Source organism: Prionailurus viverrinus, chromosome B4 (genome assembly GCF_022837055.1).
Source record: "Prionailurus viverrinus isolate Anna chromosome B4, UM_Priviv_1.0, whole genome shotgun sequence".
NCBI lineage: Eukaryota > Metazoa > Chordata > Mammalia > Carnivora > Felidae > Prionailurus > Prionailurus viverrinus.
Genome location: NC_062567.1, coordinates 85,343,179 through 85,356,031, shown reverse-complemented (window position 1 = coordinate 85,356,031; position 12,853 = coordinate 85,343,179). Strand labels below are relative to the sequence as shown.

Sequence of the window (12,853 nt, the reverse complement as noted above, 5' to 3'; positions counted from 1 at the left end):
TCATCTGTGACTCCAATAATGTATTGTGAAGTAATAAGAAATATATATATTGGTCCCTGCTCCTGGTTCCTGACACAGAGCTCCTACAATTCTCATAATTTTCTGAGTGATAGGAGCATCTGACACAGAGTTTTAAGTCTCCTGAAATTTCCTATGTGATTCTTTCATTCAAATGAGGCAACCCTCAATGGATTGCAGGATAGGGGCTGGATACCAGAAAAAATAATCATAATTAGAAGCTTGAGACTTTCAGCCTCACCTCTCATACTCTGGAGAGGGAAGAGTGGTAGAAATTGAGTTAATAATCAATCATGCTGACATGATGAAACCTCCATAAAAATCCTAAAAGTATGGAGTTTAGGAAGCTTCCAGGTTGGTGAATACATCTATGTGCTAAGAGGGTGACATTCCCCAACTGCATGGGGACAGAAGCTCCTGCTCTTGGGACCTTTCCAGACCTCACCCTATGAATCTTTTCATGTGCCTGTTCTTTTCATGAATCTGTTCGTTGCTATCCTTTAAAATATCCTTTGTAATAAATAAGCAATAGTAAGTAAACTGTTTTCCTAGGTTCTGTGAACCACTTTGACAAATGATCAAACCCAAAGAGGAGGTTGTGGGAACTTCCCATTTACAGCCAACTTAGAATCTGTGGATAACCAGGCAATGCACTACTTGCAACTGGCATCTGCAACAGGGGAGTCTTGTGGAACTGAGCCCTTAACTACAGGATCTATACTAACTCTGGCTAGTGTCAGAGTTGAACTCAACGTACAGTATCTGGCTGTCAGAGAATTGGCTGATGTGGGAAAAAATCCATACATCTGATATCCAAGGTGTTGTGAGTGTAGGAGCATAACCCAGTGTGCTTTTCCTAGACATGCATATCTTGGTCTGCTGGATGATATGCCAGAAGTCTGCTAGAAGCTCTTCTTGCTTTTTATATTTTTGCTCCTCTGCCCTGGTAATTGCCAATAAATTGTCTTCAAGTTTGTGGATTCTTTCTTCTGCTTGATCTAGTCTACTGTTGACCCCTTCTATGAATTTTTCAATTCAGAATTACCATATACTTCTTTAGAATTTTTGTTTTGTTCTCCTTTATAGTTTCTACCTCTTTATTGATATTCTCATTTTATTCATATACCATTTTCTTGATTTCATTTAGTTGTCTGTATTCTCTTTTAGCTCATTCAGATCTTTACGATGGTTATTCTGAATTTCTGTCAGGTAATTCAGTGACTTCCATTTCTTTATGGTTAGTATCTGGAGATTAATTTTGTTCTTTTAACCGAGCCATATTTCCCTGTTTCTCTGTATGCCTTATTTTGTTGTTGTTGTTGTTGAAAAAGTCAACTCTTTTAGTCTTTATGGACTGGCTTTGTACAGGGAAAGAACTTCACCAATCAGCCTGGAAACCTCTCAAACCTCTTCTGTCAATGTGTTTCCTCTGGGCTTGTGTGTATAATTTCCCAGCAGAAGACACTTGTTTCTACTGAGAAGCTCCCCCTGGTATATGTCTGCAGTACTATGCCTCTCTGGGCAAGCAACAGGTTTGCCTTGGTGCCTAGCAGGCCCAAATGTGCTGCCTGTCAGTGTTCCAAGAATCAGGTGAGACAGAAACTAGGTGGGCAGTACCCCAAAAAAGTCAGAATGTTAGATGCGCATTTTATCTTTTGCCCATCTAAAGGAGAAGCCATAAGTTGGCAGTTTTCTCCTGATCACACCATGCTGAGATGTGTAAGGAGTCGAGTGAGGTATGCAGTTAAGGGCCATGAGCTTTCCTACCCACTGTAATGAACCTCACTGTTTGGCCTTCCATTTGCCTATGGTGCTATAACCTCTCAACTGGTTTCCAAAGTTGTCACAGAGGTAATTATGTACTGTTAAGTTGGTGTCTCTCTGGAGGACAGAGGGCTTGAACCCTCATCTTCCAACATTTTGCTGATGTCACTCTGGTTTACAATTTTAAAAACTTTCTTTGCAGGGACTCCTGGGTGGCTTAGTCAGTTGAGTGTCCAACTTCGGCTCAGGTCATGATCTTGTAGTGAGTTTGAGCCCCACGTCAGGCTCTGTGCTGACAGCTCAGAGCCTGGAGCCTGCTTCAGATTCTGTGTCTCCCTCTCTCTCTGCCCCTCCCCCACTCAGGCTCTGTTCTGTCTCTCAAAATGAATAAATGTTAACAAAAAAAAAATTTTTTTTTTTAATTTTTTTTTTTCAACGTTTTTATTTATTTTTGGGACAGAGAGAGACAGAGCATGAACGGGGGAGGGGCAGAGAGAGAGGGTGACACAGACTCGGAAACAGGCTCCAGGCTCCAGGCTCCAAGCCATCAGCCCAGAGCCTGACGCGGGGCTCGAACTCACAGACCGTGAGATCGTGACCTGGCTGAAGTCGGACGCTTAACCGACTGCGCCACCCAGGCGCCCCAAAAAAAAATTTTTTTTTTTTAAGTTTCTTTGTGGACTAGGGTGCCTGGGTGGCTCAGTCAGGTAAGTGTCCGAGTCTTGATTTCGTGAGAAATCGTGAGAAATTCGTTTCATGAGACTGAGCCATGTGTCAAGCTCTATGCTGACAGCACAGAGCCTGCTTGGAATTCTTTCTCTTCCTCTCTCTCTGACCCTCTCCCGCTCGTGTTTTCTCTCTCTCTCAAAATAAAAAAACACGCAATAAAAAAGTTTCTTTGTAGATTGAAACGGACTATAAATAAATACAATTAAGAAAATATGACAACTGCCAGATAAAACCTCTCCATCTTTGGAGAAATTAAGCAACTTTTCATTTATTTTCAACAAGTGACAGGAGACCTTTCAAAACCTCCAAAAGTTAATCAATGTAAAGATTCACAGAATTTCCCTCCATTTCAACTGTATATAATTAGACAAAAAAGTCTTATTTTTTCAATTAAAAATAATTATTGGAAATTATATCAAATACCATGCATGTTGGGAGGAACACTGACTGTAATTTTTAAAAAATTAATCCCTACAGAGAAAGATGGAGCCATGAACTAAAGTAAGTTCATAAACTCATATACCTAAATGTTCAATTATATGTTATTAACATGGGTAGAAGAGAAAAAATCCAAGCCAATAATAATGGGTGTACCAAAAGACTCTTAAACCTTTGGCACCTAACTCTGATAACTTAACAGTTTCCCTAATAAATAGCAACACTTTTGAAGTGATTTGATTTCCTACAGTTATCTCTATACAATGCATTAAATACATCAATGTACATTATACATATACCTTTTGTGGCCAGAAATAATGATAACTACAGTGCTTATTAAGATTATTTCTGAATGCACTTTGTATAAATGGATTTGGAATATGAAAAGAAAATGTATAACATGTTTATCCTAAATAATTAAAAAAAAAGCCATTTATCTTAAAAAGCTCTCCACAGAATTTGGTATAAACTATTATCTACTAGTTTGTGAAGTTGTTGGCTATCTCTAATATTTAGTACATCAAATGTTCACAGTATTAGAAGTATTATAATTTTATACTGTTTACTATTCCACAATGATCAATAACCAATTATTCCTGTTAATTAAAATTAAGTATACAAGCTTAAAAAAAGTACAATGCTGGATGTGACTTAATATAAAATTAAAAAGAAATATAATACATCATTTTCTCTGAGAAATATTGATACATTGATGTATTGTGATCAGGAATATCACAAATTCATAAATTTATGCAAAATAAATACAATACTGGACTAGAAGCCAATATAATTGATTATTAATCCTAGAGTTCACCAAATTTTTAACTTCTTTGCTTTAATCTGTTAAGATACATAAAATAGTATAAATGAAAGTAGCATTAATTGAAGATACTATAATTTTAATTATCCTTCAAATGAGGTATTAATAATTAGCTAAGAAGCTAAATTCCCCAGCCACAAATTCTATGCTGCCTTCAGATAATAGTCCATGACTCTACTTGACATACATTAAAAATAAGCAAGATTTAAGAAAGGACAGCATAAACCCTTATTAGAGTAACTAGGAGAATACCTATCAATACCTAAAAAATTCTGAAGTGAAAAGGCTGAATGCACTGTAATAAATTATCATTTAAAAAGAGCACTGCGTGCAATTACACATACAAACATGGATGAAAATTAGCACTTACCAAAAGACTGTAAAATTGCTTAATCAGAACAGATACTACTCTCAGCAAACGCATGCAGATAGGAAAATACGGTTTTTCAACTGGTGCTGGAGAAGATGAAGAGCTGGAACCTTGTCTGAACTTTATATTTGGAGAAAAGAGTTTTATCACAAGAGGACATACCCTTTCTTTGAGAAGGAAACTAAACTCTTGGTGCTATTTGCAAAGACAAAAAAAAAAAAAATTAACTTAATTGGTACTTATTATTTTTACTTTTTACTTACTACTTTTCAAACATATGTACTAGCAAATAAAACTTAATAACCAGTATGAATAATTTAGCTTTATTATATGTTTAGTTTATTACTCTAGTTGACACACAAGTATGAAATTAGTGCTGCTCTTTGAGAGTGTAAGATCAAACTGTTCATCATTATTTCAAAGTTTAAAAAGAATCTAATTTAAAAAGGAATCTAATGAATTGGAATTAAGTGGTTTATTATTAGGAATTTTAATTTTGCTGGAACACTATCAATTAAAAACATAAAGAACAGAAGAAAACAGATTACACAAATAGCTAAGGCATTTAAAATAGGCAGGTGAAAGAACACCAGTTTAACAAAATATGTTATATAATTCACTAATTTTATTTTGCCAAGATCACAATTCCATTCATGTATGGAAGATTTAAGAATTAACTTAATATTTTGTTCTTCTTAGACTGCTTGAACAGAACACAATAAGCTGATTTTTAAAAATGCAATGACAAACAAGCATAATTATTTTATTTTATTTCTTAAAGTTTTATTTATTTAAGTAATCTCTACACTCAGCCTAGAACTTGAACTAATGACCCCAAGATCAAGAGTCTCATGATCCTCTGACTGAGCTACCCAGACACCCCCCACAATTATTTTAGTCTGGGGAATCTTGCAAAGGATTCTTAAAATTTACTTATAGTCATATCATGTCATGCAAAAAACCTTCCTTAACCTATTCATTTCCTGCCTATATTAGCCCCAAATAGTCCCATTTTACTGATAATATAAAGTCCAGTGCACAACTAATGCCTAACCTCAAATATACATTATTTTGTTTTTTTATTCATCCAAATACCACTGAGGCTGAGAACAAGGCACGATAATAGAAATCATCCAATCTAATCTTTTAATCTTACAGAAAAGGGAACAAATAAGGTACAGAGCAGTTTATTTGTTCAGAATTAAGATTTTTAAAATGTCTCCTTATTAGAATCCGATTCATCAGAGGAAAAAAAAAAAAATGAAAAAATACCGGTAAGTGAAAAGATAAAAATAAAAGCCTTGCCTAATATTAACTTCCTGGAGAAACGCTAATGATCACTGCTAACTTCCGAATGTATATTCTTCTAGACTTTTATACACATTTTAATGTACTTTTTAATTCTTTGTCCCCCAAAATGGGATCTTTAGAGTTAAGTGATTTGAAATTCTACTGTCCTATCGATAGTTTCTTTGACTGCCAAAATGAAAAGCATACCAAAGTACATTTTCATACTTCACTAATTAAATTTATATACTGGTTAATTGATAAATATTATAGACAACTCTTTAAAGTTTTATCTATTCACACTTTGTCCACTCACTACTCAACTTAATACAATTGGGCTTCCTTCATAACCACTAGGAACCACCCCAACTCCACTCAAATTATTCTCACTACAGTCATCATGACCTCTATGTCCCCAAATTATCATCTGTATAATAAAAGTTTCAGTTCCAAATCCTGGGCTAAAGGATCTTCTACTATTGTAGCACTTGGCTCACACATTTTGGAAGTGCCACTTAGGAAGGCAGTATGGTAAGGAAAGGAACTAGGTTAGTGGTAAAAAGATCTAAATTTTAGTTCAAGATTTGCTAATGACTAAGGAATCCTATGTAAATCACTGAATCAATATTAGACTTTAGCTTCTTGCAAGTTAAATGAAAAGTTTGGATTCTTACTTTTTCCTCTATAACTCTCTATTTTGAAATATTCTGTACTGCAAGTTAAACTTATCAGCCATTGACTACTACTTTTTTCCAAATAAATTATCAAAAAGCACATAGGTACATATAAACACGTAAAGATCAGTAACAATTTTTCAGTTTTTACATATTTTAAAAAATAGCCCACATACTACATTCCTTCGTGGATTCACAGACTGAGAAATGTCTCACTAGATAGTCTCTAGGGATTCTAAGGTTAAAATTTCAAAATGCGAGGGCACTACAATAATGTAAGACACACTAAATTATCTCAGTTCTAAAGTCTAAAGCTATAATTCTTTCAGTCCTCTAACATGGGAGAAAGAATACATGTTACTTTCTTGAAAAATATCTGTGAAAAAATTATAGATTAATTTTGTTGCAAGATACTACAAATGGCTTACTTGTAAAAAGACCTGTGGAAAATCATTCAGGACTGACTCAAGTAATTCAAGGCCAAATGTTCGAGTCATTTCTGTCATGCCTACTAGCCAGTAAGGGGCATCAGCATTAACCAACTGACAAAGATCCTGGGAAAATAATTCAAACAATAAATAAAAAATAAAACATTTACATGCTAGAATGAAATGTGCTGTTCAGAATTCATAAAAGTAAAAAAATTATCTCTTCTTATATGGTATATTTATTCCTCAGAAACTAAACACCGGTAATGCAAATTCTGACAAACTATATACTTGATTAAATAAGTAAACTTTTAAAGAATCATGTAACTTTTGACAAGACATAATATAAACAGATAAATGGTTAACAGTCTTTTAATGAAAAAACACTTATAATAATCCTTTAATAAATAATTAATAAAATTTCAGTGCTGATAAATCTCATTTTACTTAAAAGATTTATTCACGACAAATAATGTAAAAATTAGGTATTTGTATATCAAATTATATTAAATAGGCCAAAGGTTTATTAGTTAAATTTTAAGTTGAAAATTATTTTTTATTATTAGTTATTTTTCTAGTATAATATAATATGGTATTTTCTAGTATAGTGTAATTCATTCTATTTCCTTAAAGTGAAATGTTACATCTTATCATGTTAGTTAACTGTGGATAGTCTTTAACATTAAAGAAGTTTTTTGGAATACTACTTTTGACACTTCAAAATTGGACACTTTTTAAAAACTGACACTTTAAAAATTAAACCAAACATAAAATGCAAAAATCAAAAATTTACACAAAACTATATTCTGTAATAAAAATTATTTTTTATCAATTGAAATACCTGGAAAAGCATATATGCATCTTTAGCACAAGGTTTGAGGGTGCTGACACATCTTCTGTTACTGTTTCCTTGGACCAGTACTGGTTGTTCTATAATATCTGTAGTCAAAATCAGATGAGTTTTAGGAGTTTATAAGGACCTTTAAAAAATCATATATACTACTTAAAATAAATACATGTTTATGAAATTACAAACTTTATAGGCTCAGAACTATGCTTCGAAACTGGGGGGAAAAATACTACTTAGCAATGAGAAAGAATGAAATCTTGCCATTTGCAACAACATGGATGGAACTGGAGGGTATTATGCTAAGTGAAATAAGTCAGTCAGAGAAAGACATATATGTTTTCACTCACATGTGGAACTTGAGAAACTTAACAGAAGACCATGGGGGAAAGGAAGGGGAAAAAAATAGTTTCAAACAGGGAGCAAACCACGGAAGACCCTTAAATACAGAGAACAAACTAAGAGTTGAAGGGGGGAGCTAGGGGAAAATGGGTGATGGGCACTGAGGAGGGCACTTGTTGGAATGAGCACTGGGTGCGGTATGTAAGCGATGGATCAAGGGAATCTACTCCCGAAACCAAGAGCACACTGTATACACTGTACATTAGCTAAAGTGAAAATAAATTATATTTAGGAAAAACAAAAAAGAGAATGTATCAGTAAGATGAAAAACATATGATGATTCGTCATTAGGAAGATGGCGGCTTAGGAGGACACTGGGCTATGAAGCTTGAAATCAACCACAGGAAAAAGTCTGGAAAACCTCCAAAAGCATGGAGGTTAAAGAACACCCTAATAAAGAATGAGTGGGTCAACCAGGCAATTAGAGAAGCAATTAAAAAATATATGGAAACAAACAAAAATGAAAATACAACAATCCAAACGCTTTGGGATGCAGCGAAGGCAGTCCTGAGAGGAAAATACATTGCCATCCAGGCCTATCTCAAGAAACAAGAAAAATCCCAAATACAAAATCGAACAGCACACCTAAAGGAAATAGAAGCAGAACAGCAAAGACAGCCAAACCCAGCAGAAGAAGAGAAATAATAAAGATCAGAGCAGAAATAAACAATATAGAATCTAAAAAAACTGTAGAGCAGATCAATGAAACCAAGAGTTGGTTTTCTGAAAAAATAAACAAAATTGATAAACCTCTAGCCAGGCTTCTCAAAAAGAAAAGGGAGATGACCCAAAGAGATAAAATCATGAATGAAAATGGAATTATTACAACCAATCCCTCAGAGATACAAGCAATTATCAGGGAATACTATGAAAAATTATATGCCAACACACTGGACAACCTGGAAGAAATGGACAAATTCCTAAACACCCACACGCTTCCAAAACTCAATCAGGAGGAAATAGAAAGCTTGAACAGACCCATAACCAGCGAAGAAATTGAATCAGTTCTCAAAAATCTCCCAACAAATAAGAGTCCAGGACCAGATGGCTTCCCAGGGGAGTTCTACCAGACATTTAAAGCAGAGAAGATACCTATCCTTCTCAAGCTATTCCAAAAAATAGAAAGGGAAGGAAAACTTCCAGACTCATTCTATGAAGCCAGTATTACTTTGATTCCTAAACCAGACAGAGACCCAGTGAAAAAAGAGAACTACAGGCCAATATCCCTGATGAATATGGACACAAAAATTCTCAATAAGATACTAGCAAATTGAATTCAACAGCATATAAAAAGAATTATTCACCATGATCAAGTGGGATTCACTCCTGGGATGCAGGGCTGGTTCAACATTCGCAAATCAATCAATGTGATACATCACATTAATAAAAGAAAAGATAAGAACCACATGAGCCTGTCAATCGACGCAGAAAAGTCCTTTGACAAAATTCAGCAACCTTTCTTAATAAAAACCCTCGAGAAAGTCGGGATAGAACGAACATACTTAAAGATCATAAAAGCCATTTATGAAAAGCCCACAGCTAACATCATCCTCAACGGGGAAAAACTGAGAGCTTTTTCCCTGAGATCAGGAACACGACAGGGATGTTCACTCTCACTGCTGTTATTTAACATAGTGTTGGAAGTTCTAGCATCAGCAATCAGACAACAAAAGGAAATCAAAGGCATCAAAATTGGCAAAGATGAAGTTAAGCTTTCACTTTTTGCAGATGACATGATATTATACATGGAAAATCCGACAGACTCCACCAAAAGTCTGCTAGAACTGATACATGAATTCAGCAAAGTTGCAGGATACAAAATCAATGTACAGAAATCAGTTGCATTCTTATACGCTAATAATGAAGCAACAGAAAAACAAAGAAACTGATCCCATTCACAATTGCACCAAGAAACATAAAATACCTAGGGATAAATCTAACCAAAGATATAAAAGATCTGTATGCTGAAAACTATAGAAAGCTTATGAAGGAAATTGAAGAAGATACAAAGAAATGGAAAAACATTCCGTGCTCATGGGTTGGAAGAATAAATATTGTGAAAATGTCAAAACTACCCAAAGCTATCTACACATTCGATGCAATCCCCATCAAAATTGCACCAGCATTCTTCTCGAAGCTAGAACAAGCAATCCTAAAATTCATATGGAACCACAAAAGGCCCCGAATAGCCAAAGGAATTTTGAAGAAGAAGACCAAAGCAGGAGGCATCACAATCCCAGACTTTAGCCTCTACTACAAAGCTGTAATCCTCAAGACAGCATGGTATTGGCACAAAAACAGACACATAGACCAATATAGAATAGAAACCCCAGAACTAAACCCACAAACGTAGGGCCAACTCATCTCTGACAAAGCAGGAAAGAACATCCAATAGAAAAAAGACAGTCTCTTTAACAAATGGTGCTGGGAGAACTGGACAGCAACATGCAGAAGATTGAAACTAGACCACTTTCTCACACCATTCACAAAAATAAACTCAAAATGTGAGACAGGACCTGAATGTGAGACAGGAAACCATCAAAACCCTAGAGGAGAAAGCAGGAAAAGACCTCTCTGACCTCAGCCGTAGTAATTTCTTACTGGACACATCCCCAAAGGCAAGGGAATTAAAAGCAAAAATGAACTACTGGGACTTTATGAAGATAAAAAGCTTCTGCACAGCAAAGGAAACAACCAACAAAACTAAAAAGCAACCAATGGAATGGGAAAAGATATTTGCAAATGACATATCGGACAAAGGGCTAGTATCCAAAATCTATAAAGAGCTCACCAAACTCCACACCCAAAAAACAAATAACCCAGTGAAGAAATGAGCAGAAAACATGAATAGACACTTCTCTAAAGAAGACATCCAGGGGCGCCTGGGTGGCGCAGTCGGTTAAGCGTCCGACTTCAGCCAGGTCACGATCTCGCGGTCCGGGAGTTCGAGCCCCGCGTCGGGCTCTGGGCTGATGGCTCAGAGCCTGGAGCCTGTTTCCGATTCTGTGTCTCCCTCTCTCTCTGCCCCTCCCCCGTTCATGTTCTGTCTCTCTCTGTCCCAAAAATAAACGTTAAAAAAAAAAAAAAAAAAAAAAGAAGACATCCGGATGGCCAACAGGCACATGAAAAGATGCTCAACGTCGCTCCTCATCAGGGAAATGCAAATCAAAACCACACTCAGATATCACCTCACGCCAGTCAGAGTGGCCAAAATGAACAAATCAGGAGACTATAGATGCTGGAGAGGATGTGGAGAAACGGGAACCCTCTTGCACTGTTGGTGGGAATGCAAATTGGTGCAGCCACTCTGGAAAACAGTGTGGAGGTTCCTCAAAAAATTAAAAATAGACCTACCCTATGACCCATCAATAGCACTGCTAGGAATTTACCCAAGGGATACAGGAGTACTGATGCAGAGGGGCACTTGTACCCCAATGTTTATAGCAGCACTCTCAACAATAGCCACATTGTGGAAAGAGCCTAAATGTCCATCAACTGATGAATGGATAAAGAAATTGTGGTTTATATACACAATGGACTACTACGTGGCAATGAGAAAGAATGAAATATGGCCCTTTGTAACAACGTGGATGGAACTGGAGAATGTGATGCTAAGTGAAATAAGCCATACAGAGAAAGACAGATACCCTATGTTTTCACTCTCATGTGGATCCTGAGAAACTTAACAGAAACCCATGGGGGAAGGGAAGGAAAAAAAATAAATAAAGAGGTTAGAGTGGGAGAGAGCCAAAGCATAAGAGACTCTTAAAAACTGAGAACAACTGAGAACAAACTGAGGGTTGATGGGGGGTGGGAGGGAGAGGAGGGTGGGTAATGAGTATTGACGAGGGCACCTTTTGGGATGAGCACTGGGTGTTGTATGGAAACCAATTTGACAATAAATTTCATATATTGAAAAAAAATGTAAAAAACAAAACAAAAAAAAAAACTAAATAGAGAAACTGTCTCGGGGTCTTGGGAATTATTCCAGTTCCCTATGCCTTATGTGGGAAAAATAAATAAAATTTAACAACCAATGGGGGAAAAAAAAAGATGAAAAACATATGATGAATAAAGGTCATAACTTTGAAAAAAAAACCTCTTTTTATACAAAATACCATCATAATCACTCTTTACTATCTTATGAGATTTTTAAGCTTAGCATCTTTATCCATACATTTGATTTTCCCAGTCTCCCATTCCCAAACCCCTTTATTTTATGAATTTGAAATTCACATGATCTTTCCATGTGCCTTTAAATATCAAACATATAAAAGTTTACCACATGGTTAATTTCTATACCACCTCAGCATATAAAAGAGAATTAACCACTTGATCTGCCATAATTACTATGTCAGTTAATACGTATTGACTAGCTAAGAGTCAGCTAAAAAGGTGTTTCCCAACTCAGCACTTCTTTGAATACTAATAAGATATAATTTTCTGTTAATTATGACAGCCTGCTTTGAATAAGTGTTGACTTAATGAAAACTTGAAAAAAAACGAGGTTCTAAGTGTTTCTACCTTGTTAGAAAGTATTAAATAAGATACTGGTCTTTAGAGGCACAAAGTTAAAACCACCAATCCAGGAATCATACTCAGTTTATGAATGTATAACACACCCAAACTGGAGAACTGCCATTTTACCCTGTAAATTTACTCCTTAATATTTCAAATTCTAGAATTCCCCAGGGAAACATGCAGAAAAACCAATATACCAAAGTGGAAATACTACGATAAACAACAGATCAAGAATGCCTAAAACCAAATGTGAAAAAGCTGATCAATGGTGAACTTCAGGAAAAGTGAAGGAATAATTAGAGTAGGCAGCAAGCATTACCATCACCTACTAAGACTGCCATTTTTTTTTTTCAGTATTACCAAAAGAACCTCAAATGAAATGACAAACTGCATTTTAAGAGTGGGGTAGGGGAAGCTATGTAAAAGGGAAAACCAGTTTAATCTTTAGTTTCTTGAGTAAATAAAGCAGATAGGTTGCTCATGATGGTAGTACCATATGATCCTTTAAACTAATCATGGGAAAAAATTTACTTTTCATCCAATAAGGAAAATAAA

General features: G+C 35.5%; 1 protein-coding gene and 1 pseudogene across 4 annotated transcripts in view; one reads left to right on the top strand and one right to left on the bottom strand.

The window, feature by feature from the left end:
- The window catches only part of MON2 (MON2 homolog, regulator of endosome-to-Golgi trafficking), a 119,777-nt gene that overhangs the window by 78,467 nt on the left and 28,457 nt on the right, over nucleotides 1-12,853 (bottom strand). For all 4 annotated transcript variants that reach the window (XM_047865426.1, XM_047865427.1, XM_047865428.1 and 1 more), the window contains 3 exons: nucleotides 7,370-7,467; nucleotides 6,529-6,654; nucleotides 4,140-4,334 (listed from right to left, as the gene is read on the bottom strand). In XM_047865426.1, the coding sequence (XP_047721382.1) occupies nucleotides 4,140-4,334; nucleotides 6,529-6,654; nucleotides 7,370-7,467 (419 nt within the window). The remainder of the gene's footprint in view (nucleotides 1-4,139; nucleotides 4,335-6,528; nucleotides 6,655-7,369; nucleotides 7,468-12,853) is intronic.
- Nucleotides 1,728-12,853, top strand: part of LOC125169726 (activated RNA polymerase II transcriptional coactivator p15-like) — a 31,108-nt pseudogene continuing 19,982 nt past the window's right edge.